This window comes from Enhydra lutris, unplaced genomic scaffold (assembly GCF_002288905.1).
Source record: "Enhydra lutris kenyoni isolate GAN:26980312 unplaced genomic scaffold, ASM228890v2 scaffoldscaffold234, whole genome shotgun sequence".
In the NCBI taxonomy this organism is placed as follows: Eukaryota; Metazoa; Chordata; class Mammalia; order Carnivora; family Mustelidae; genus Enhydra; species Enhydra lutris.
The window spans coordinates 31588-58676 of NW_019154318.1; the positions used below are offsets into that span (position 1 = coordinate 31588).

General features: G+C 46.2%; 1 protein-coding gene across 1 annotated transcript in view; it reads right to left on the bottom strand.

Moving 5' to 3' along the window:
- Positions 1–668: 668 nt before the first annotated feature.
- Positions 669–27089, bottom strand: part of LOC111140190 (myomegalin-like) — a gene marked incomplete at its 3' end in the record, with an annotated part of 28337 nt that continues 1916 nt past the window's right edge. Inside the window, 17 exon segments of the mRNA XM_022492524.1 lie at positions 669–893; positions 5728–5847; positions 6496–6627; positions 7666–7917; positions 12296–12481; positions 14421–14457; positions 14460–14575; positions 15191–15414; positions 16460–16511; positions 17539–17712; positions 17715–17773; positions 19364–19874; positions 20486–20602; positions 23751–23943; positions 24802–24827; positions 24830–25193; positions 25196–25262. Coding sequence (XP_022348232.1) covers positions 669–893; positions 5728–5847; positions 6496–6627; positions 7666–7917; positions 12296–12481; positions 14421–14457; positions 14460–14575; positions 15191–15414; positions 16460–16511; positions 17539–17712; positions 17715–17773; positions 19364–19874; positions 20486–20602; positions 23751–23943; positions 24802–24827; positions 24830–25193; positions 25196–25262 — 2855 coding nt within the window.

Sequence of the window (27089 nt, forward strand, 5' to 3'; positions counted from 1 at the left end):
TTTTTAAGGAATCTCCATGGCTAGTGTGGAGCCCAACCCAGGGCTTGAAGCCACAACCCTGAGATCAAGACCTGAGCCAAGATCAAGTCAGATGCTCAACTGCCTGAGCCACCCAGGTTCTCCTAAATGTTTAGTGTCTGATTTACAAGCCATTTGGTACACTTCAGCTTACTTGCTAGGGATCGGGTTAGTATTTCAAGTGAATGTACAGAATACCTGCCATATACACAAAATGTTTCCCTTCAAGTTTCATTTTTATTTATTATCAAATTCTCTTTTAGGTCAAGAAGACCCAATGGTTGGTTTCCTTTGGAAAAAGAAAGATCAAGATTGCATGGCTATTCTCTGCCAATAGAGTGTGCAACAGAATCAACCAATTTGATGGCATCTCGGGTTTATTTTTTCATGAAGTGAAAAGGGCTATAGGAAACACTAGAGTGGCCCCAGAGCCCCTTTCCTTTCCTTTCCTGTACCTGCAAACTCAGAATCTGGGGCCTGAGCCAGCTGGGACCCTCAATCCCACCCTCTCACCCAAGACTGGAGATTGAAACGATTCGGATTTCACCTGGACCCTAAGGAGTGTGGAAGAGGGAAGATCCCTTCCACCACAGACATCCTGGCCACTGCCCCACTGGCCACGGGCTTCCTGGTCCCCCTGCCCTTCCTACCTTGGAGGAGCAGTTGCTTGTTTCCAGGGTCCTCCTGGTGGGCGGAGGAGGGGCTGAGGCTGGCTTTGCTCCCCCCGCCATCCAACTGCTGCTCCAGCTGCAATCGCAGACAGCTGTTCACCTGGATGCTTTGCTCCAGCTGCCCTCGCAAAGCTCGGATCTCTGCCACCAGGTGGCTCAGCTCACTGCTCAAAGGGACCTGGAGACAGGCATCCCAGGAGGGAGCTGAAAGAAGAGAGAGAGAAGGGGTCTGGTGGCTCAGATCCAAGCTTTTTCAAGCATTTGTCAGAACACTCCTCTGGGGCATTCCTTTCTGCTCGGGACCCCGCTGTCCTCTTAGGGCCCCAGGAGGCAATGCATTTGGGACGGAGCTGCCTCCTTTTCCTGCGTGGGTCTCGGCACTCACTGAGCGAGATACCGCACACCGGAACTGCCCCGAGACTCACGTGACCCACCTGCATCTGGAGAGCCTTCCATGAGCAGGTGGGGTCAAAGCCTATTATTATTTGACTTCTACAGTCACCCTAGTCCTATAGGCCAGAGAGCAGGGTCTTCAGAGATTGCGGGGGGTCAGCACTGGGCTAGAGAAAGCCAGGGGATGCGGGAGGAGGAAAGCTGATGCCTCCGTCCTCAGGAGTTACTGTGGAGAGGAGGAGGAGGTCACCAGGGAGAGAAGAGGAGGCACCAGGCCTTTGGAAGCATGGAGGAATGGGAGTCTCCGCTAGAGGCCAGGGGTCACAACTCACTGAACTATTCTACTTCGCCATGTTGTTTTTGTTTTGTTTTGTTTTTTAAATCTCTATTTGCTACCACAGTCTGTTTCTTTGTACTAGGGATGAAGACAGCTAAGAAATATTCTACAAAACCACATACCTTATCTGAAAGCTTGAAGCCAAATATATTTCAAAAAGTAGAATTTGTTTTGGTGTTTAGGAAGGCCATAGGATCCATACGCCATCTCTCATGTAGCCCATACACCAGGCTGCCTCTGGGCCATAGGCCTTTAGTCAAATACATTCATATTTCTGTGATGAGCCGGGTGAATATTACCACTGAGTGGGTTTAAGTAAAGTCTTTGGTCAGTTCAGACAGGTTTTGTGACCAAATGAGTATATGAAAGAGCTACCACAAGAATTCATGTTTCTCATGGGATTACAGAATTAAGGATAAGAAACTATGGGGCTTCAGTGGTAGGAGCTTTGAAATGACTCCTAAAACAACTATAAGAAGGGAGAAAGGCATGAAAGAGGATGTAGTCAGGATGAAGGGATTTTTTCCCCCTCTGTCATATAAAAATGAAATTGAAAGGAAAAAAAATATTGAATTTACAAACGAAAAACTGCTCCCAAGAAGTTAGTATAGAAAGGTTTCATCCAAGTTGTTACTACCAAGTTATAAGGGATAAGAGTTTACTATGAGAAATTTTCTGGAAACATCCCATATTTTCTTTTTCCTTTTTTTTTTTTAAAGATTTTATTATTTATTTGTCAGAGAGAGAGGGAGAGAGAGCGAGCACAGGCAGACAGAAAGGCAGAGGGAGAAGCAGGCTCCCGCCGAGCAAGGAGCCCAATGTGGGACTCGATCCCAGGACGCTAGGATCATGACCTGAGCCGAAGGCAGCTGCTTAACCAACTGAGCCACCCAGGCGTCCCTCCCATATTTTCTATTTTTACTCATTTGTATTATGTTTTTATAATCACCATAGTATCCAAATACTGCTATAGCATCTTATAAGGAGGCCAGAGGTCATGAGGCAGGAGGAAACTCCCCCTGAGAAGTCCTCACGGGGCACCTGCAGTCTATGGTTAGTATCTACCAACCCCAAAGCTCCATGAAGCTCCTTCCTATCTTTCTTTCCCTATATCCAAATCCTCACAAAGTTTTGCTTCTTTCTAAAAATGTTGTCTTTTATCCATTCCTCTTTATCTTCCCAACGGCACCTTAGATCAGACTCTCCTCATGTAAGTACCCCACAACCACACCCATTCAGTGGGTTTCCCTGATTGGAGTGTCTCCCGACTCCAGTGTGTCCCACTAGTCTGAGAGTTCTGTTCCCATCAAGTATCTGTTCTGTTTGGAAAAATGTACTCATTTTCCACGGCCCACTCTGTAGAATGTAAACTTTCATCACACACTTCATAGGTCCTCTGTATACCAGCAGCCATCTCAACTGACCTGACTTCTCACACTCCCTCATACAAAGCTCTCCACGGGGAAGGCTGGACCCGATGCTCCCAGGAGTGCACAGAAGCTATTCTCTCAGCCTGTGGTGCCCCTGATACTTCTTCAAGTTCTGGTTCACCTTCTTATCAGCAAGTTAGGAAATCCAATCAGGTTTTATGAAAATTCAAATTTGGCTGAATATTGAAAATTCTGTATTGCTTAAGGAATTTTTAAACAGATAATAAAAAAAAATTAGAATTGAAAGTCTTAGACATCCCATCCAAAGCAAGAGCTGTTTCTATGGGATCCTTGACAAGTCATCCCTTTCTATTTAAATGGGGTTTGGATGGGAGGCTTATTCCTTCACAAATTAGCAATTCTATCACCGAAAGCTCTAATGGTCAGGAAGGCATAAGAATGATGTAAGTCCAAATTCTACTGCCCTTTATCCTTTGATGACCCTTGTCTAAATCAATGCCAAACTCAGCAGCTCTTCTTTTTCACCTGATAGTTCTTCAAATATTTAAAACCAGTTCTCATCTCCTTGTGATCTTGTCCAGGCCGAAAATTGTTTAGTTTCTCTGACGTTCAAGATTTCTGGTCACCCAGCATGGTGGCTCCTGTCTTCACTTTGCTCCCTGGTTTGCCAAAGTCCCTTTTACAAGATGGTGTCCCACAATCTAACAATATTTCTGACATGGTCTCTCACCCTACTGTGGTCTCAGGTTGAACTGGTTTTTGTAGCAACCTTTGCCTACAAGTTCCTTGTTCCAGCGGGTTTCTAAGTATTCTTAAGCCCATTCTCAAGTCCACGAATGGCTAGAGAGCCAGACCTTCTGATCCTGTACCTCTACCACTGATATTTTCAATCAAGCTCAGGGTTTCTTTTTCTTTCTTTCTTTTTTATCTTTACTAAGTTTCTTTTATTGTTAATTTTTTATAAGATTTTATTGATTTATTTGACAGAGATCACAAGCAGGCAGAGAGACAGGCAGAGAGAAAGGGGGAAGCAGGCTCCCCACTGAGCATACAGCCTGATGTGGGCTCCATCCCAGGACCCTGAGATCATGACTTGAGCCGAAGGCAGAGGCTTCACCCCCTGAGCCACCAGGTGCCCCAATCTTTTCTAAATTTCATCATATTGACATCAGTACTCTGTTCCAGCCTGGTTGGAGTTATTAACTTGATGTTTACAATACCCTTCCCCATTTGAACAACAATGGGGAAATAGAAGAAGATTCTCCAACATTAGATCAGTATTTTAGCAGGTGGAAAAAAGTCCTCAATAAAACAGTTTAAAATTTAAATCCAGGCTTGGAATTTAGATCCTAACAGAGGTATTTCTGTAAATGTGCATCTTTTAACTTTCTCCCTGGGGAATGCCTCAGGGTAGGAGCAGGGCACCCGCTGTACTGGCTGCATGGGGGCAATATGTATTACTCACAATATTCAAGAGCTTCTCACATGATGGTGCCATCAGGACAGTTCTTTGAATTTTTTTTTAAGTCCCTATATAACCTGGACTTTGTTCAACTTTTCTCTGGCCACCTAGGCAGGCAGAGTTGGACTCTTATCTAACTACTTTTAAGGATGTCTCAGCTGGATTTTGCACATGTCACCAACCTCTGGGCTTTCACATGAGAGAACCACTTTGTTCTTACTGGGAGCCCCAGACCTGGCTGAGGCAGAACTCTGTAGCTTTCCAGAGCTCTACAACTCCCAGGGTAAGGACCTCTTCACAATCCTAAGCAAGGGCATGGAGCTTATGGGGGAGGTGAGGAAGGAGAACACATACCTTTCAGCCCTTTCTTGGAATTGCCATAAAGCGCCTCATAGATTTGTAGCTCCTACTGGAGGGACTGGAAGAGCTGCTGTTTCTCCTCACAAACACTGTGGTTTCTAATGCTCACTATTTTCTAAGTTCACATACCCTCTCTGTGATAATCCGTTCTTTAATTTTGCTAAAGAGCAACGTCAAGACTTCTTGTCTATAGTTTTTAGAATATATTATATTCATCAATTTGAAATGGGCACATCTGTCCTTTTCTGGGCTTGTGGAATCTCAATAACCTGCATGATTTCCCAGAGACTAAGGACAGGGACTCTGAGAACAAGGCTGCAGGAGCTGTCAGTCTACCAGGGGGAAGTCCCTGGGCCTGGCTGACCGTGCTTGTCCACATCTTAGTGACCTCTCCCCACTGAGGTCTGTGCTAGCCTGTCCCGGCATGCAATGGTGGTTTAGCAGTTGTGTCTTCTCTCTTCTCTGTGATGTCTCGTTACTTCCCCATCAGTGACCTCTCCCCTCACATCTTCCTGCTCTGAAGAGGCAGATTTAGAAACAACAATTGACACTAAGGTCAGCTGTCCCCCAAGTCACAGAGTAAATGATGCCCCATTTCCCTTAGATGCCCATTGAATAGTGTTGGGAATTCTCTGGAGGACATCTGGCTGGTGCTTCCAGGCACAAGAGTCCTGTGGATTACTGAGCAGAGAGGAGCCTGGACTGGGTGAGTGAGGGGAAGCAGTGAGGAGACAGGGATGGCAGCTCAGTACCAGGAGAGGCACATGAGGCTGCAGTAAAGTCTGGACAGGTAGAACAGATATCTAACTGGTGTCCAGTTCATAACTAATGACTGAGTATCTGAATATCTGTAGGTTGCACAGAGGTGGTGGGTTTCCTAGAGCTATCTTTGTCCCTACACCTTGGAGTGTGAGGGCCCATGGTTGGGACCTCTCAGGAAGCAGCCCCTTCTAGACTGAGAACCACATGGGAACTTGGGTGGGTGGATCTGGTTAGCTGTTATCTCCACCTTCTTCTCTTGGCTTCAAAAGGTGTTTGGTGTGGCCAGAGGAAAGGGACTGGGAAGGAGCGCAGTGTGTGGCTTTTACCACCCACCTCTAGAAACACGACTCAGCTGAGCCTGAAGGCTCCAGTTTTCTTCCTTAAGGACTCTGTTCTTGTTGTAGAGCTGAGGTGTGGGTTCCAGGCTGGGGCTGTAGAAATTGGAGGTAGATCCTGTTCCAGAAAGTGTAAGCAGACACGTTACACATTAGGGTAACAGATGCTTTCCAGGAACTACCCATTCTGTCCCTCCAGAAATACTGTCCCAACCCAGCAGGAGTGCCTGGGTCCCCAAGGCCTGGACCCCAAGCCTGGTGGGCCAAGTGCCTGGTTTCTGTGTGGGTCCCACCATGTTCCCTAGCTGCAGCTGTTCCAGAGGCTCTTGTCCCCACAGGAGCCACTGCGGGGCTGGGGGCAGGACAAGGGCATGTAGAAGGAATGACCTCCAAGGGACCGCAGCCCGAGAGGAGAGTGTTGGGAGAATGGCCGCCTTGGAGAATGGTTGTGGGAGGGTGCCCACTGAGCGGGCTCTACCACGTGCCAATCCCATGACAAGGCAGAGAGGTCAGCAGGCACATATATAAGCAGACTAAGGATGGGCTGGGAAGTCAGACACCCTGCAGACACGCCTCGTTAGCTCTGCCAGGAGGAAAGTTCTCTCTTAGCTCTAAGTGAGGATAAGAGCACCTGCCCCCCCGCCTTGCCGGACTGTTTGGAAGGAGCAATTAGAGGAAAGCCCAGCACATGCTTTGGGAAGCATGAAGCCCAGCCTCCGGAGGCTCTCCGGTTGTGACAGTGTGAGTGGCTCTGGGCCTCTCCTACCGCTCCCACGGGCTGCACAGCTGATCTGGAGTTCAAGCTGCTCCTGCAGCCAGTCGTTGATGCAGATGGACTCCTCCAGGCGCTGGCACAGGTTCCGGATCTCTCTGAGATGTTCCTCCAGAAGGTCAGCCCCTGTAGCCATCCCGTCAGGACCAGGGCGAGGTGCGAGATGAGGAATCCTGGTCATCAGGGGGGCCCAGGTGGAAGTGGGGCACGGCCAATGGCTCCTCAGCATGATCCCTAAACAACCCCACCCTTCCAACAACTGCATTCTCTCACATGGGCACTCAAGAACAAAGAGACTTTGCTTAAAGAGGAAACGGGCTGTCAAACCCAGGACAGCCTGCGTGAAGCATGCACCAGGGGCCTCCTCCTACACACAGTTAAGTGTGAGGGAGTTTCAAGACTATTATTTATTTGAGAGAGAGAGAGAGAGAGAGAGATAGATAGAGAGAGAGAGAGAGAGAGTGCATGAGCAGTGGGAAGGGGCAGAAGGAGAGGGAGAAGCAGACTTTCCACTGAGCAGGGAGCCCTCAATGCGGGGCTTGATCCCAAGACCCTGAGATAATGACCTGTGCTGAAGGTAAATACTTAACCAGCTAAGCCACCCAGGTGCCCCAAAGTATGAGGGAGTTTTAAATGTAAGTGTACAATGACCAGTGTAACTGGTGAGGGTGAGGGAGTTTCACATGGCTTAGAAAAATAACTGAAGTATCAGGAAACATGTGGTGACCTGAGTGTGACTTTCTCTCCTGAGTGTGTTAGGGAAGACTTCACTCTAGCCTGATATCATTCTTATGGTTACTTGATGAAATATTCCTTAACGAGGCATCAAGCCCTTCCTCCAGCCTCAGAAAGGAGGCATAAAGTAGAAATCCATGGATATAAACTTCTCCTGTGTGGTTAATGACATGAATGCGAGAGCACAAGGTGTGTCCCTGACTTTCCTAGTTCCCTGAACAGCACTGAGGCCCTGGGGCAGGGAGGCTGAAGTGGGGCACTTAGGAAGGTCCAGCACAGATGGGACCCTTTAATTTTACCCCCACTCTGTGAGCCAGGGACTAGAGAAATGGAAAATGCCCCTGCCCAGCTAGAAGACTCTAAATGAGATTTCATTTCGCAGACCGACCTGTTTGGTTATGTTTTACATAAACATCTGTTATGTTTTACCTGTGGGTTTGGAGTTAAGCTGACACACAGAGGATCCTGAGGACAGGTCGCCTGATACACTCCCTTTCTGAGGCCTCATCACATCCCACTGGCTGCCTCTGCCCAGATAGCCGGGCTCCAGGATTTTGCCCAGTTCTGGGACGCCCCTCAGTGGAGAGTGGGGCTGGGCAGGGTTGAGATAGTGAGAAGAGCTGGCTTCTAAATGGTTGCTTGGCAGTGCAGCTGGGGAAGCAGGATGGATGGTGCTGACACCTGGGCAAAAAGAAACCAGAGTGAGGAAGAGAGGATTGGAAGGGAAGGACCAGCAAGGAAGTGTGGAATTGCTAAAAGTGGACACTAAAGGGGACATGTGCGATGTCAGAAATCCCAGTCCATTGTGGAATACCAGTTAGATGAAGACCATAACCTAGAAGCCATAACTTTCACCTCATGTGTTTGCTGGCATGAGACACCAAGAGGTGGAGGATGGACAAAGTATCTGGAAGTCACCAGTGTACACAAAGGAAAAGTCCAGAGGCTTCACTCCTGGCTTCTACTATAATTCCTCATGATACAGTCCAGGAAAGTTCTGGAAGGAGAACTCAGTCCCAAAGTTGGGGGATATAGTACATTCCTATTCGTAGATGTGCTCAATGCTGGCATCCATGGAGGGATGTGGGAACTTTCATTTAACATAGGCTGATGTGCTCATAGATCTTAGGAAATCATGGCCTTTTCCCTGAGCCAAATCGTCTCTGCTTCTATGTGAAAAGAAGTCCAGGCTGTGGGAGAGACAGAGAGTGGTGGGCAGGTCTGTAGTTTAGGATATTCCTATTCAGAAGACTGCTTTCCTTCAAGGATTATCAGCATGGGCAGCATAGTAAGCAGGTAACTTGACCTAAGCAAAGAGGAAGAGGTCATCATTCCCTCCAACTAAGCCAAACTCCTCAGAGGGGATAATGCAATTAGCTACTTGTCAATTTTTATCTCCATTTGTAACTGGTTCTCAAATTTATCTACACACTACAGTCACCTTGGAAAATGTAAACAAACACATACTGATGCCTGGACCTCACAGAGATTTTGCCTTAACTTGGGATACAGCTTGGGCACTGGATGTTTTAAAACCATCCCAGGTGATTCTAATGGCAGCAAAGTTTGAGAAGTACCCATCACAGGTCTCTCCTTCCTCAATCTGCAAAATAATAGATGTTCATTAGGTTAACTGGGGGATAAACTGTGTCAGCATCTGAATATTTTTTTTTTAAAGTAGGCTCCATGTCCAGTGTGAAGCCCAGTGTGGGGCTTGAACTCATCACCCTGAGATCAAGACTTGAGCTGAGATTTAGAGTCAGATGCCTAACTCACTGAGAGTCACTGGGCTACCCACATGACCCTCAGCATCTAGATTTTAGTTGGGATTTGTAAAGATGTGATTTCCTGCCTCTTTCACACCCCCTTCCTCCCCAGGCCAACACAAGGCAAAGGGGGATATCAGGGGTTGTTGACAGCTTACATTTTAACCAAGGCTGTAGAAGGTTCCAAGTCTATCAGTAAAAACGATCAGCATTCTAACGTTCCTGGTTGCCCAGGCCACATAAGAGAGAGCACATGCCCTAAACCATGAAAAGACACCAGACAGACTCTAACACAAGGAGATCTTTGCCTCACTGAACCCCAAGAACCCGCCATGCACCACTGTCCACGAGGATGCTTGTTTCCAAGCAGACAAGGAACACTGGTAAGCTGCCATCCCTCAGAGAGGCCTGTGCTTCAGGACAGAAAAGACAGGGCTGTCATTTTGCTCACCAAAGCTGGGACCATCCAAATGGTCAATGGACCAGCCATTGGTCAGACTAGGTATGACTTGATCCCATCAACAGACCTTTTTTCATGCACAGATGTCTCTTATCTCTCCTTTTGGACAAACTGACAAATATGGAAAGGTAAAGGAAAAGAAAAGTCAGCTAGAGATCTCTCTTGCCATTTTGATATGGGACAAAATTGTTTTCCATCCACTGTTGGTTCCAGAACTGCTAAAATGTCAAATTCTAGATCAGAGGTTCTGATGAATCATCTACTGATCTCTAAAGAGACAGAGAAAAGATTGTTTCAAGGGGCTTCCAGAATTTGTTGAGCTTATCTCTGAGCAGGATGGTAACAAAACCATCCTAGACAGAAAAGGTATCATGGAAACCCAGGACTGTGAGCAGAAGACCTGGATTCAAGCCCATCTCTCCCACTTACTAGTAACCTTAAAGAAGTAGCTCTACTTCCCTGAGCCTTAGTTCCCTGCCCGGGCTCTACCTATCACGCAAGTGGTGTGAGGCTCAGGAAGACCAGGTTTGTGTTGCTGGGTTAGCGTAGATTGCTACACCTGGGTAAAGCTGTGATAAGCAGGAGGCAGTCTTCTAGATGTTACTGCCTGCAAAAAAGGGAGCTGTACAAACTCTCCTAAAAGGGGTGTTATCTAATTGGTTCTGGGAATCAAACTGGGACAGAGTAGACTAGAGAGTGTGGTCACTTTCAGAATTGACATAAGAAATAAGCTGGACTGTGCTCGCTTTGACAGCACATATACTAAAATTGGAACAATACAGAGAAGATTAGCATGGCCCCTGCACAAGGATGACATGCAAATTTGTGAAGCATTCCATATTTAAAAAAAAAAAAAGAAAAAAGAAATAAGCTGGACTAAATGACAATTGGGGCTTCAGGTATATGAATTCTCAGCTGTGGTCCTAGGTCACTGGACACTGTGCCTGGTTTCCCTTACCATCAATCTCTGGCTCATCTGTGCCTTTAATTAATTAATTAATTAATTAATTAAATTTATTGAAGGCACAGAATGCGGGTTTTTTTAAAATCATTTTTAAAATTTATTTTCAGCATAACAGTATTCATTGTTTTTGTACCATACCCAGTGCTCCATGCAATCCGTACCCTCTCTAATACCCACCACCTGGTTCCCCCAACCTCCCAACCCCCCACCTCTTCAAACCCTTCAGATTGTTTTTCAGAGTCCATAGTCTCTCATTGTTCACCTCCCCTTCCAATTTCCCCCAACTCCCTTCTCCTAACTCCCCATGTCCTCCATGCTATTTGTTATGCTCCACAAAGAAGTGAAACCATATGATAATTGACTCTCTCTGCTTGACTTATTTCACTCAGCATAATCTCTTCCAGTCCCGTCCATGTTGATACAAAAGTTGGGTATTCATCCTTTCTGATAGAAGCATAATACTCCATAGTGTATATGGACCACATCTTCCTTATCCATTCGTCCGTTGAAGGGCATCTTGGTTCTTTCCACAGTTTGGCGACCGTGGCCATTGCTGCTATAAACATTGGGGTACAGATGGCCCTTCTTTTCACTACATCTGTATCTTTGGGGTAAATACCCAGTAGTGCAATAGCAGGGTCATAGGGAAGCTCTATTTTTAATTTCTTGAGGAATCTCCACACTGTTCTCCAAAGAGGCTGCACCAACTTGCATTCCCAACAACAGTGTAAGAGGGTTCCCCTTTCTCCACATCCCCTCCAACACACATTGTTTCCTGTCTTGCTAATTTTGGCCATTCTAAGTGGTGTAAGGTGGTATCTCAATGTGGTTTTAATTTGAATCTCCCTGATGGCTAGTGGTGATGAACATTTTTTTCATGTGTCTCATAGCCATTTGTATGTCTTTATTGGAGAAGTGTCTGTTCATATCTTCTGCCCATTTTTTTTTTATATGATTGTCTGTTTTGTGTGTTGAGTTTGAGGAGTTCTTTGTAGATCCTGGATATCAACCTTTTGTCTGTACTGTCATTTGCAAATAAGGTAACATCAAATGATTTCTAGGTTGTTTTTTTTTAAAGCATTACTAGAGAGCAAATTCCTCATTTGAGGGTTTTTCCTTATTTTCCTAAGCTATAAATGACCTCACCAACAATTTTGACAATGAGTCATCCAGCCCAGACATATATCAAAGTCTTTCCAAAAAGATGACCATACAGAGCCTGCAACGGTTATGATCAATATGATCAATGATCTCTGGAAGTCAGAGGACAGAATTTACAATCAGGTATCACAGCCTGTGCTTCCGGTCTGAGCCACCAACCTGTCACCTGTCCCAGGGTAGAAATGAACCTTGTGCCCTAGGAAGGGGGGCTTTGTCACCTCTTCTGAATCCCTCTACTGCTACTACCCTTCACACCCTCAACCTAATGATGTCAGGAGCCGAACTTGATGAAGAGCGTGATTCACAGCAGGAGACTATCGTAGGCATGGAAAGGAACCCTGGAAATGGCCACTTTGTCTCGCCTATATAGGCAAGGCACAAAAGCTCTAACCCGTGTCCTTCCTGCAGACATGTCACCGGCGTGTCAGGCTTTCAGCAGACTTGCTGGTACCCCACACTGGCAGCAGCGGGACAGGAGCAGGTCTAGGGCCTGACGAAATGATGAGACACACACACACCAGAAAGACAACAGTAAAGGTATTCCCCCCCCCCAAAAAAAAGCAAGCAGGGCCACCTGCCAGTCCCCTGCTGGCGATGTGCATACCCTAGGTCATTTTTCAAAACTCTGCCGCCATGCCAAAGCCATGCAGGGCCACATGGGGTGGAGCAGCCTGGCCCAAGCACATGAAGGCCACAGGAAGTGCTCACTTTCTCCCAGTTGTTTCTGCAGCATCTGTACCTCCTGCTGAGCCTCTGCCAAGGAGACCACGGGGGTCTCACAGCAGCCAAAGAAGGGAGGGCCAGTGGGGCTGAAAGGCAGGAAGCTGGGTGCTGCTGAGGGCAGTGGTGCCTGGGGAAGGCTAACCAGCATGGGTATGGAGGGAAAGTGAAGGCCTAGAAACACAGAGTTGGGAAGAAAGGAGACATCATTAGAACGAAAGGAATGGAGAAAAGATGGAGAAAATGAAACTATTTCTTGTCCTGATGTCTCCTTGGGGGCGGCTATCATTCAGCATAATGACGGCCAACAAGGCGAAGGGCCAGGGTTGCCACCCCAGAGCCAGGCTTAGTGGACCCCTCTGCCTTCTCCCTTGCTGGGGACTTCCGGCATACATATTCTATGCTCATCTTGGAAACAACCGGCTAGAGCAGGCAAGGTGGCATAGCTGTATCCCAGGCAGCTATGAGAGCCTCTCCCAGCTGTCCCAGTCACAGAGGGGTCAGAACATCTGCACATTAATGCTCCCAATCACCCCTGGGTGTGAGTCGGTCCTTGCCCCTGTGACAAGACTCTCTACACCTGGAACTCCTCTGAGAGTATGAGGGCTCACCCTGAGGAGGGCAGAAGTGGGCTAGGACTGTGGGGAAATGTGCATTCCTCATGTGTGTCATTTGAGTCTTATGGAGACAAACCTGAGAATCTCAAATCAACACATTCATTCACCAAAAGAAAAATCAAGGTCTTGGTAAAGTGACTCAGACACTATAGCCTGCATGCCAGTCTGGGCATTCAAATCACTTAGGAAAAATTCTTAATGCGTGCTGTTGCTTCAGGCTCTGCTCTACTAAGTCATTAACTTTGGGAGGAGGGCTTGGAAACTTGCATTTAAAGTAGATCTCCACAGATGACCATGATGTAGCCCATCTATGGACAAGTCTTTAGGGACCCTGGGACATTCTGATGTCTGAATCTGTCTCCTCTTTCCTAAAAACAGTTATATGGCAGGAAGCCTGTGGAGGGAGCAGATACCAAGGCTGATCTGCAGAGAATGCTTCCGTGGAAAACAATGAGTACACTCTAATCACATCCCTCACCCCGGGATGCTGACACACTGTCGGAGAAACAGTGCGAAGACACCCACATTGCCCAGTGACACAGGCATCCTTCAGGTAGGAATTCTGATTTTAAAACCCCTGGCCTTCTGCTCCTTTTTGACCCCAGAGCATTTGCATGGATGTCTACAGCACTAGGCAAACAGGTTTTCCCCATGATTTCCTGGGCCAGCTGCTGCCTAACTCTGGCCCAGAAACTTCAAGCCCAAGCTCAGAAAGGGTCAGAAACATCCCCTTCTTAAGATTTTGGCTGATGGGCTCTCAGGAGAAATGGGAGCCACAGAAGGACAGCACTGTGCCTTCTGTGGGCACCTTATGACAAACCACACTGAGGGCAGCCAGCCGGTTGTGGCAAGAGGTAGGAGGCAGGGACAAGGCTTGCCGTCTTCTTGCCATCACTGGTGTGGGGCTCTAACCGAAGAGCACACTCCTGGCAATTAGGTTGGGGCAGGTAAATGAAATGTACCCCTCCCACTGGCTGCAGGACCAGCACTATGTACATATCAAGGGCTGCCCAGCTGTTCGTAAATCCATGAATGAATGACCATGTAATGTGAACAGAATCTTGTAGGATCCTGAAGCATCCCAAGTTGTTGCAGAGGCTTGCCCTGAAGAAAAATGGATAATGCTTCCAGGCTAGCCATAAAGTGACTTTCTTTTTATTCTGTGGTGACTATAATCATGGGAGAGATCTTTTGCCTCTTTGCTCCCCAGAGTGAAATGAAAGAAAGAAATGAAAATGTTTACTTTAAAAGGATTCGCTGACTACTGGTCACAATTGGTATTCTGATCAAAGTGTACTGCAGATCTCTGATTTGCCTAAAATATTTAGAACCAAGAAAATGCAGACACAATTGGTGGACTAGGAAGGCCTCTTGATTTCATCTAGGTACTGATGCCTAGAAGCCTCTGACAGTGGAAACATTTGTCCCTGAATAAAAGTCAAACAGGCTGCTGAGGGAGAGGAGACAGCCCTCCCGCTGTGTTGGCTGTCGCATACCTGGATGGGCCTGACTGCCCTTCTGGGGGGGCGGTTCTAGGGAGCTGGCAACCTGATGGGGTTGCTGCTTGGTTCAGCCTTAACCCCCCGAGGTGCACTGGTTGCTGATGGCTTAGAAGACAGTACAGTGGAATGACTCAAATGATGGATGGAATCTACAAAACCCATGAATGAAAGAAAATGTTTGGTGGTTGACAAAGAACTGGAATCTGACCTTCTATTGAGCCAGGGGTACCAAGGCAGGGCCTGGCTTTCTGGGAAAGCACCAAGCACAAACACTGTGAGCCGTGTTCATTTCCTTGCTTGCAGATAGCTTCTTGAGGGAGGCAAACCTCCTTAGAGGTGAGAGTGGGGCCCAGACCTAGAAACCATGAAAATGGCATTTCCAAAAGTTCCAAAAGTGGGAATGACAATATCCGTGACTGTTGACAGATACCCAGGGGACACTAGCTCAGGACATACAGTGAGCAAGACCTCTGCAGGAGGGAGATGATGTCCCATTTGAAGAAGGAAGTCAGACAGATGATCTGTGCTCATGAGACAATGGGGAAGAGCCTGCCTGGATGTTCTCGCTCTTCCCACTGTGCTTCCCCTTGGGTCTACCAGCTTGCAAATGCAGTGGAGACCCATCAACACCCTGCGGAATCAGGAGCAGAGCAAAGATCCTGAGACACTGGGGCCTGTACTTGGTGCTTGGTCCCAGGGCCACGTTCAGCCTGCCACACAGCAGAGAGGATCTATAAGGCCTGGCTAGAGAAACAGGAGGTTACCTGAGTGACCACGCAGAGCCTTCTTCTCTTCATAGTGTGTGTACTCGCTGGCTACATCCATGTCAGAACAGGCTTCCAGCTCATCAGACAGGAAGGAGGAGCTGCTGGGAGAGCGCTGGGAGTCCAACAAGGCATGGCTGCTGGAGGGTGTGAGGGACCGGGTATCTAGCTTGGCCTGCTGGACCTCAATCACTTTCTCCTTCTCCAGCAGTTCTCTGCTGAGCCTAGTGGGGGTGGAAGGAGACAATAGATGAAGCTAAGGGCACCGGCCCAACTTGTCCTGACCAAGGCACACGGGAAAAAACACCTAAGTCAAGGGAACCTTTCCTGTGAAGAACCATCAAAATAACCTATCACTGATTAGGGGCGGAGAGTAGGTGGGGTGCAGTGGGAGAAAAAGAGGCAATCACCACCCAGGGCACTGGTCACGGGAGACGCTGGGAACTAGCAGAAACTCAGCCGTCCCTGTAAGGCACAGCTGCTCCAAGTGCGGCCCCAAGAACTGCTGGTTACCAGTCTCCAAGAAGGTAAGTACAGTAACTGAAGGTAAGCGATGACAAACACACAGCAGTCTGGCATCGCCTTTGACAACCGAGAGCAGGATGCATGGAATCATGTGGATGATTGAGGTACAGCCCAGGTGTCTGGGATGGATTTGCAATGAAAACAAAACCAAAACCCTTTGCTCTTCACCGCAGGGACTCGGAGCAGCACCATGTGGTCTAAAGCAGGCTTCTGACAGAGAGGAGCTTGGACTAGAGGCTACATCTATGGATTTTGAGCCCATATTTTACTGTACATGGTAAGATTCTCTGCAGTGACCCATTGAAAACTGGTTCCCGAGAGACTGTAGCCTCCCAGGCATCTGCAATACCCAGGCCTTTCCCCTCCAAGGAACTACATTATGGTTCTTCAATTCTTTTTTCCCTCTGGGGGAACTGGGCTATTACTAAATGAGCTGCCAACTTAGCAGCACAGCCTCATCTTTAAACACCCGGGAAGAAAGCAGAGGAGAGCCTTGGGGGTGCCAAGACCCCTGGAACCTGGTTAGTTTCCTGTTGGGTCAGACTGAGTCTAGGTTACCAAACCTGGAGAATAATTACATGATAGAAATCAACAGAAGTATAGCAAAAGAGAGACTAAAGTGTCTCATGAATAAATGAACATGTTATAATCAGCATTTCCCTGCCCCAATTTGTAAAGTTACAGTCACCCTGGACCCATTGGGCCTTGTTCCTGATTCCTTTACCAGATCCTATTTCAAGTTACCTGAGGGCCAGTGGTTCAAGTCCAACTTGATCTTTCTCACTTTTATGATCCTCTGAAAGCCAAACTCAGAAAGACATGGTAAGAAATTAAACAGATCACACTTTCTACATTATAAATGCAAGAGCATCTGTGGGTACAGAATGGAGATTCCTCTGTGTATGTCCAAGACATGTAGGAGAATTACGTGGGAAGGTTGCAGATTGTATCCTCAGAGGGGAGACCTGTGGGCTCTCTTGAACTCACCAGGCAGACCTCCCCTGACCTGGCAATCAGCCTCAGGACTTCCTCTATTCTAAATCAATGCAAAGAAGTTTGAAGTGCACTTGCTCAGCTTCTCTCTGGAATATTCCACCTTTCTAAGCCTGCCACAGACTCACTCCCAGATGCATGCTCTTTGTCCCATCACAGCATTCATGGAGAGCACACTCTTGCTCTGAGAGATGACAAACTGTCCTGTCCCACCTCTGCACCTGCCACCAGTGTGTGGGATGGTTGGCCCCCAAGACTGATCCTGCTATCTCTTGGTACTCTCAGGAAATGTTTTCTAAGTAAAGAACTCCAATAATAGCCCGTATTCCTAGCCCTTGCACTATGACATTCAGTGCCCAAGCCACGTCCAAAGGGCAGGGTGCTTTAACAATATTGGAATTATATTGACGAATGACACCGTGTGATAAACAAAGAGACAATGAAAGGCTAAACCATTGCCCAAAACAAATTAATGGCAGCATCCAGGCTACCACTTGGGTCTTGCAATTCTCAGGTCAGGCTCTTTTCACTATGATGACATCCTCTGATCTCTTCTCCTTTTCTCCCCCTTAGCACTGTATGGACACAGCCTGCTTCCCTGAAGGTCACTTGCCATGAGTGCTCCAGTTTCTGCCATTGCAATCATGACCTCCGAATCCTGTGTTTCTCCTCAGTGTTCCCCACCAACCAGTTCTGATCCTGTAATGGCCCCAGGAAATGAAGTGGAATCAGGACCTGAGTTAAAAGACTGTGGTGGAGGTGTGGTGACCACCTGGGTCTGGGGCTATGGGAGTGACCGAGTGTGTGCCAAAGCCCTGTGGCCAACTTACTGGTGCTGAGTTTGCTGGTAAGCCTCTCTGTCAACTGGCTTCCCTGGGCAAGTTGCTCTCGGAAGCTCTGCCCCAGGTAGTCGTCAATGTCATTTCTCCTAAGAAGGTCCTCAAAAGATTTTACTGTATCTTTTGCATGCTGGGTGAGAAGGTAACAGATGCCTCTCCCTTTTGTATCTCCTGGCGTAAGTATGACAGCTCTCGGGCCTGATCCTGAATCAGGGAATCATATTTCCTAATACAGGAGAGAAGAGGAAAAAGTAAGAATGAAAATGAGTGTGAAATTATGGGCCTTCAGTAGAGATTTCCATGAGAACATTTCAAAGGAGCTCCCCAGGCAAAATTCTGGCACAGAAACCAAAGTATGTAAGAGTAAATCCTGCTCTTGTACATGATGTCAGTTTAGCAATTTAGTGATTCTTACAATGTTTTGTGCAAGGTAGCCCTACGTCCAGGAAAATACTAGGTCCTGTGGAGGTAAATATGGTGCCCAATTTTACATTCTTCATGGGACTAGTAGAGTGTAGATTCACAGCTGATACTCAAGAAACACTAAATGTATTTATTGAGTAGATATTCAATAGACACAATAAATAAAAATAAGTTCAGTGACTAGAATCACTTAATCCTGGGCCACCTGGCTGGCTGGCTCAGTAAGAAGAGCTCACAACTCTTGATGACAGGGTAGGGAGTTCAAGCCCCACGTTGGGTGGAGACATTATGTAAAATAAATAAATACATAAACTTGGGGGGGGGGGAAGGAATCACTTAATCCTAAGTCTAGATAAGATCTTTCATTTCTATCCTATTCTATTCTATTTGGAAGATCATCTCTATTATGGCAGACTGTTTTGCCAAGATGGCCATTACATTCCTGTTCCACATGTTGTTTTGCCAATGTGCCTTTGCTCTTTCTCTCACTGGCAGGTAGAGGCTGTTCTCCACCTCCTTAAATCTGGGCAAGCTCTGTGAGCACTGTGACTGAGGTAATAAGGGACGCGACACTGTGCTAAGTCGAGGAGTAGCTCTGAACTGTCTGGCAACTTCTACTTCCGCTCTGTTGGAAGCCAGCCACCATACAGAAGTGGAACAACCTAAGACCACTTGAGAGGCCCACCCCAAGAAGAAAAACCCTGGAAGACAAGAAGCCAAGGGGGGAAAGAGAGAAGGCAAGGAGCATCATATCACCAGACACGTGAAGCCATCGGATGGCTGCTCCAGGAGAGACCCCCAAGCAACAGCCACACTGCTGAGCCCTATAAATCCACATGAATTATTGTTTGAGGCCACTAAGCTTTTGCATGTTCTGATACTCAGTGCAGATAACAAGGACAGATACCCGGTGTCTTCCAACACAAAGTATCAACAACAGTAACAGTTATGGTAAGTTGTACTGAGAGCTTAATATATGTTAGGCAATTTTGATCACTTGTACTAATTCATTTAAACCCAGTTACCACCTGTTGAGATAGGTTCTCCTAGTCTCTTCATTTAATAGGTAAGGAAAGAGTCCAGAAAGTCTAAATAAGTTGAACAGCTAGAAAGTGCCAGAGTTAGGATTCAGACCCAGGCAATATGACTCCAGTCTTCCTACTACACCACATATCCAGTTGCTTTACTAATAGATTCCTGAGAGGAAATCCCAGAGACCTGGTGTCTCTCAAGCAGGGCCTACTGACCTTTCTTTGGATCTAGGCCTAGCATTGAAATAGGCACTCTTCTGATCACCGTATTGGGTTCTCTCTTCTACTGCCTGGGCTAGCCAACCTCCAACACAAACTTAGACATTTTCAATCCTATCAGGTCCAAAGAGTGTCCCCCTTACCCAGACCAGGAGGCTGATCTCAATTCTTCTGCCAGCTTCCCTTCTACTCCAGTTTTCAGGAGCTGGGCCTCTAGTTGGGACACTCTCTGAATCAGATTCTCCAGATCCTTTTTAACCTGAATCCCTGGGGGATAGTAAGCCCCAGTGCCATCAGACAGCCACCCCTCATCCTTGTCAGTGACACTGTGAGGTGAAGATCCCTCGAGGGTGTCAACAGCCTTCAGCTTTTGCGGTGTCTCCAGACTAGATGAATAATCACTTGTAACTGAGAGGGACCGGATCTGGCTCTTGAGGTTCTGGATGATCTTGTTGGCATTCCGCAGCTGGGCCTTCAGGTCTTCGATGTCCTTCTGCAGGAGAGGGATGTCTTCCAACTTTCTGTATGCACGGAACTCCTCCTGTTTCCCTTCAGGGCTCTTCAAGGGCTTCTTTCCTGGGGGGATAGCTGCTGAGGAGCCCAGGCACCACTCCATCAGGGCTGTTTCCCTGAGGCTGTCATACTCCTCACACTCTGAGAGAAGACAAAGACATCTTTCTGAATAAAGCTACACTGTGCTGCTGAGGCTTGGAGGCAGCTCTGGTGCCAGGGATAGGAATCACTAGAGTGAAAGTTGAGGCAGTACTTTATTCAGCTCCATGCTTTACTAGCATTCAAACATGGTATTTCCACCCACTCAACAGCCTGCAGGTCAGGAACGAGGTACAGTCACCTTCCACTGCCCTGAGTGTTTTTTCTTTTCTCAATTTCAGTATGGTAGGTGTCTCTACAGTCAATGTCCTTCTAGGATGGAAAAACAGATTTATTAGCTTAGGGTTTACATGTCTCCACAAGCTCATCAGGTCTCTTCAGTAAAAAGTAAGCCTTAGATGATCACCAGTTGGACAGAACTTTCCTTCTTTTAATCAACAGCAGTATGTTGGAAACTAATTAGAGACATTCCTCAGCCTCGTGTTGGACAAGAGTTCTCTGCCAAACTTCCTGTGCCTCACTGATCCTGGGTCCCCTTCCATATACCATACCCCTCGGCCCTACTCCTCATTAGGTGTGGGACTGGCCAGCAGCTCCCAGATGGGAAGGCTGATTCCAGGGAGGCCAGGTGAGCCCTGCCCTTGTGTTCCTACAGGGACTGGTACTCTCTTCCTGCTCAGCTTCATTCTCAGTTTGGCCGCAGATCTCATAGCCCAGATCCTGGAGGTCCACCTGCACCTGCTTGCTGTCCTGCTTCACCAAGGATTCACCTGCTTGGGAAGAGACATAGGGTGTCACAGGGACTCTCGGAATGTCCCACGTACCCCCTCAACCTCAGCAGCACGTGCCCTAGCCCTCAAGGGGCAGGGAGTTTACAGCCAAAGTAGAATGGATGCTTCTTTGGACCCAAGTGGGAGAAGAGACCACTCACTCCAGGCAGGACTTCCTTCCACCAGGATGAGCCTCTGTGTGCCACTGGTGATCTCACCTACAACAACTGAGGCTTTATGGGGATCAGATACCTTTATGTTGGGTATTATATATATTATCATCCCTAGAAGCCCCATGAAACTACCAAGTGCTTTATCCACAGAGGCTCAGTAAATATGTGAATGGGGTTGAACTAATTTAGAATCCTAAAACATCAAGATCCACATATTTCTATAACATAGCTACTAGCCCACTGCAAATATCATCCTCAGTGGGGCTCACAGCCTTCCCATTGAGATCAGGAACACAACAAGGATGCCCACTCTCACCACTCTTGTTCAACATAGTATTAGAAGTCCTAGCAACAGCAATCAGACAACAAAGAGAAATAAAAGGTATTCAAATTGGCAAGGAAGAAGTCGAAGTCTCTCTCTTCACAGATGACATGATACTTTATTTGGAAAACCCAAAAGACTCCACCCCCAAACTACTAGAACTCATACAGCAATTCAGTAATGTGGCAGGATACAAAGTCAATGTACAGAAATCAGTTGCTTTCTTATGCGCTAACAATGAAAATACAGAAAGGGAAATTAGAGAATTGATTCCATTTACTATAGCACCAAGAATCATAAGATACCTGGGAATAAACCTAACCAAAGAGGTAAAAGATTTATACTCGAGGAACTACAGAACACTCATGAAAGAAATTGAAGAAGACACAAAAAGATGGAAGACCATTCCATGCTCTTGGATCAGAAGAATAAACATTGTTAAAATCTCTCTACTGCCTAGAGCAATCTATACTTTTAATGCCATTCCAATCAAAATTCCACTGGTATTTTTCAAAGAGCTGAGGCAAACAATCCTAAAATTTGTATGGAATCAGAAGAGACCCCGAATTGCTAAGAGAATGTTGAAAAAGAAAAACAAAACTGGGGGCATCACGTTGCCTGATTTCAAGCTTCACTACAAAGGTGTGATCACCAAGACAGCATGGTACTGGCATAAAAACAGACGCATAGACCAGTGGAAAAGAGTAGAGAGTCCAGATATGGACCTTCAACTCTATGGTCAAATAATCTTCAACAAAGCAGGAAAAAATATGCAGTGGAAAAAAGACAGTCTCTTCAATAAATGGTGGTGGGAAAATTGGACAGCTATATGTAGAAGAATGAAACTCGATCATTCTCTTACACCATACACAAAGATAAACTCGAGATGGATAAAAGACCTCAACGTGAGACAGGAATCCATCAGAATCCTAGAGGAGAACATAGGCAGCAACCTCTTCGATATCAGTCACAGCAACTTCTTTCAAGATATGTCTCCAAAGGCAAAGGAAACAAAACTGAAAATTAATGTTTGGGAATTCATCAAGATCACAAGCTACTGCACAGAATAGGAAACAGTCAACAAAACAAAACCCACTGAATGGGAGAAGATATTTACAAATGACAGTACAGGCAAAAGGCTGATATCCAGGATCTATAAAGAACTTCTCAAACTCAACACACACAAAACAGATAATCATGTCAAAAAATGGGCGGAAGACATGAACAGACACTTCTCCAATGAAGACATACAAATGGCTAAGAGACACATGAAAAAATGTTCATCATCACTAGCCATCAGGGAGATTGAAATAAAAATCACATTGAGATACCACCTTACACCAGTTAGAATGGCCAAAATTAACAAGACAGAAAACAATGTGTGTTGGAGAGGAATGTGTGTTGGTGGGAATGGAAGATGGTATAGCAACTTTGGAGAACAGTGTGGAGAGGAATGTGTGTTGGTGGGAATGGAAGTTGGTACAGCCACTTTGGAGAACAGTGTGGAGATTCCTTAAGAAATTAAAAATAGAGCTTCCCTATGACCCTGCAATTGCACTACTGGGTATTTACCCCAAAGATACAGATGTAGTGAAAAGAAGGGCTATCTGTACCCCAATGTTCATAGCAGCAATGGCCAAGGTCGCCAAACTGTGGAAAGAACCAAGATGCCCTTCAACGGACAAATGGATAAGGAAGATGTGGTCCATATACACTATGGAGTATTATGCCTACATCAGAAAGGATGAATACCCAACTTTTGTATCAACATGGACGGGACTGGAAGAGATAAGTGAAATAAATCAAGCAGAGAGAGTCAATTATCATATGGTTTCACTTATTTGTGGAGCATAACAAATAACATGGAGGACACAGGGAGATGGAGAGGAGAAGGGGGTTGAGGGAAATTGGAAGGGGAGGTGAACCATGAGAGACTATGGACTCTGAAAAACAATCTGAGGGTTTTGAGGTGGCGGGGGTTGGGAGGTTGGGGGAACCAAGTGGTGGGTATTATGGAGGGCACGGATTGCATGGAGCACTGGGTGTGGTGCATAAACAATGAATTCTGTTACGCTGAAAAGAAATTTAAAAAAATAATTCTGCAATAAACACAGGAGTGCAAATATTAAAAAAAATAAAAAATTTTTTAAAAATAAAAATATATAAAAATTTTAAAAAGATAGCTACTAGCCACACATGGCTACTTCATATTAAATTAATTAAAAGTAAACAACATTCTGAAGTTGAATTAGACACATCTCATGTGCTCCATAAGCATTTCAATCACCGTAGGAAGTTCTAGTAGAAAGCATGGATTCTAAACCAACGGTGATGGTTTATTTTTGACCATTGTGATTTGGTGCCAAGAGCAGGAGAGAAACTATCAGTATAAGTTGAGAGAGGTAAAGCATTTTGCTGACTATAGCAGAAATCAGCAAACCTAGATGTTAACCCGTTTCTTCCCTATATGCTCACTGCAAACTTGCTTTGTTTTTTATTCTTCTCTGCCAGGTGTGAAAACTGAAGTTAAATAACCATTTCCACAATTCTAGGACCCTGGTCAGGATTAAATTTGTTTTGAGGCTATGGAAGAAAAGGGAAGTCTACAAAGCACGTAGGCTGCTGTCTTAGTGATGGTGAACCTAAGACTTACGAAGCATGACTCTGTATTTCTCCATCTGGTTGGCCTGGGCAAAGACCGTGGCTTCTGATATCAGCAGCTTCTCCTGGAGGTCCTGGTAGCGTTGTCTGTACTGGGCCAGCTGGGAGCGCAGGTGCTTGGTGGATCCAGGAAGGCTAAATTCTGATGGGGTCCCAGGGTCTTGGGCCTGGGGCCAGTTATCCAGCTGTGAAAAGAGCCAGCATAGGGACCAGGCAGTAATAGTCCCAGGCAGTCCCTTTATGACCCCCCGTGGACTATATTCATGAGTTTGTTCCAGCATTCCTCAAGCCCTTTGGTAGTGGCTTGCTTTCCAGCTCCAAGATCCTGCAGAGCTAGGATAATGTTTTATTCATCTCTCTATTTTCAGCACAAAGTACAGTACCACTAGAGTCTACTGAGGGGCTCTCAGTAAAGGTTGGTTCAGCAGTTAAAGAAAGGAGAGGTAGAAACCTTTCCTCATCTATCCTCATGCTCCTGTCCCAGCCTTGTCCTCCACTCCCCCTACCCCGAATCCTCTCTAGTCTCCATTTACTCAATAGTCAGCAAAGCCCCTCCCCTTAGGAGGATCCCAACAGCCCAATCCTTTGGCCCATGAACAGACACCTAGGATAGGCTGTGATGAAAATGGCAGTGATACAGGGAGATGTCATTACACACCACTTGTCGGGGCTGCCTTAAGTCCCATGTATCCCTATATGGCATCCTATTGAAATGACCTGTTTTATGCCATCTTTCCCCACCACACTGCAGACTTACAGGCAGAGACCAGGTCTTTCTGCCTGCTGCCCAATGCCTAATGTGCCATCTGGAAAATGAAACACTATTTATGAAAAATTAATTACCCAAGTGATGTTTGTGAGACAATCTTGTAAAAGCTTTTCCAAAAGCTGAATGTGTGAGGAATATTATTACCACTGCTTGGGGGGCAAATGTGCCTTTCCCTCAGTCCCTTCTGACCCATGGAGCAGAACTGTTTTAGGTAAAAACTGTTACTTCCAGGCCTTCTCCACAGGTCTCTATTTCCATCTAAACCCACACTTACTTGGTGGTGGCCATCCACGGTGAGGCAGCCCCAAGCTCAAGACTCTGGGGTCTGGGGCAGGGCCTTATGGTCATGCACTCCTTTTCCTGGCATTGGAGCTTCTCAGGAGAACAGACCAGCTCTGTGTTCATTCTGTCGATCTCCCGAGCCAGGCATGCAAGGAGCTCTGGGCTAAGCTTACTATTCCCGTCCTTGCTGCTCAGCATGAGCTGTTCTTTGAGGATGCTGATGATGTTGTGGGCATTCTTCAGTTTTCCATGGAGCTTTCTGAATTCAGCCTTAAGGCTATTCTCATTCAGACCCCCTCTGGCTACCACAGTTTTCACTGCCACCTCGCCCTTCTCCTTGTCTTCCTCGATCTCCCATCTGTCAGACATTGCTTCTCCCATCTGCTAGACATTGCTTCTCCCATATGCTCTTTCAGCTCTGCATTCTCAAGGCAAAGGCTCAGCATGGTGTTCCTGCAGGAAACACACACACACCATGAGGGGGTGGCTCCTCTCTTGGCCTCAGTTTCCGTAGCCCCCATCTCAGCCCAGCAGAGACTCAGAGACACCCCAAAGCAGGAAGACCTCAGAGATAGACAAGGACTCCCTTATTGGATAGACTCAGGAGGAGAGACTCCCACATTACCACAGCTACTTGGTGGCAACACAGTCCCTAAAAATCTTGGACTCAACACACATGATCTAGTTGTCTTTATCCTGGTCATCTAGACTCATGTTCTTTTTTTTATGATTTTATTTATTTGAGATAGAGAGAGAATGAGAGCATAAGTAGTAAGTAGTGGCAGAGGCAGGGGGAGAGGAAGAGGGAGAAGCAGGTTCCCCGCTGAGCAGGGAGCTGGATGCGAGACTTGATCCCAGAACAGGGGATCATGGCCCAAGTCAAAAGCAAATGCTCAGCCAACTGAGCTACCCAGGCATCCCCTCTGCCTCATGTTCCACTTTTCACTGGTCTCTGGAATAAACAAGGGTACTTACAGTGTTAAGAAAAAAAAATAATAAGAAAGACCTTTCCTGGGACAAATTTATTATGAGTCCTACAATTCTATTAATTATCATTGGTCAGTTTTCAACCACTGGATGAGAAATTGGGACCTAGGAAAACAAGAAATAAATAATACCAATCAGAACTACAATCAAATGTACTTCTGTAATTATTTGCTTTACATCTGGCTCTTTCGATAAATCATCTTCATGAGATCAGGGACTCTTCCTATCCTGTTCACCCTGTATCCCCAGAGCCTCCACAATGCCTGCCACATAAAACATGCATACTTGTAGAAGTCATAAAATGGATAAACAACTAATTTTCACCATGACATTCTAGACTCCATCCTTTCTTCACACTGAACCCTTCGCCAGGGTTGGATGGAAGTGTTAAAAAAAAACAACAACAACATTGCTTTAACAAGGCAATTCATCTAAATAGGCAGTTTACTTAACCTCTTTGAGCCTCAGTATCCTTTTATTTTTTTATTTTTTTTAAATGTGGATTTTTTAAAAGATTTTATTTATTTATTTGACAGAGATCACAAGTAGGCAGAGAGGCAGGCAGAGAGAGAGGAGGAAGCAGGCTCCCTGCTGAGCAGAGAGCCTGATTTGGGGCTTGATCTCAGGACTCTGGGATCATGACCTGAGCCGAAGGCAGAGGCTTTAACCCACTGAGCCACCCAGGTACCCCACTCAGTATCCTTTTATATAAAATAAGGATAACTCATACCTAGTAGAGCTACTGGATGCTTAAATGGAATTGCATAGTCAGTTCAGCGTCTATAACAGATGAGTCATTTTATTCTGCTATACCAGCTGCAGACCTGAAAAGTACTAACATCAGAACTCTATGAGGTACTTGTAAAACAAAACAAAACAGAACAAAACAAACCCCCCCCCACAAATTTAGAGCTAAGGCCTATAGATCTACATTTTACTTAAGTCCTGCAGGTGATCCATAAGCATGCTGTGTTGAGAACTGCTGACTAGAAGAGGCACAAGAAACTAGTAATTCATATCTGAAGAATTAGCAGTTGGTTCTCCCCCTAGATTGAGTTTCTTAGAATCCTGAAATGGCTGGCTCAGTCAGAAGAGCATGTGACTCTTGAACTTGAGGTTGTGAGTTCAAGCCCCATGGTGAGCAGAGAGATTACTTAAACAACAATGACTTAGGCTTTCACTTAAGTAGAATTTCATTTCAGTAGAAAGAAATATCATGGGGGCACCTGGGTGACTCAATCGGTTAAGCATCTGACTCTTGATTTCAGCTCAGGTCATGATCTCAGAGGTGAG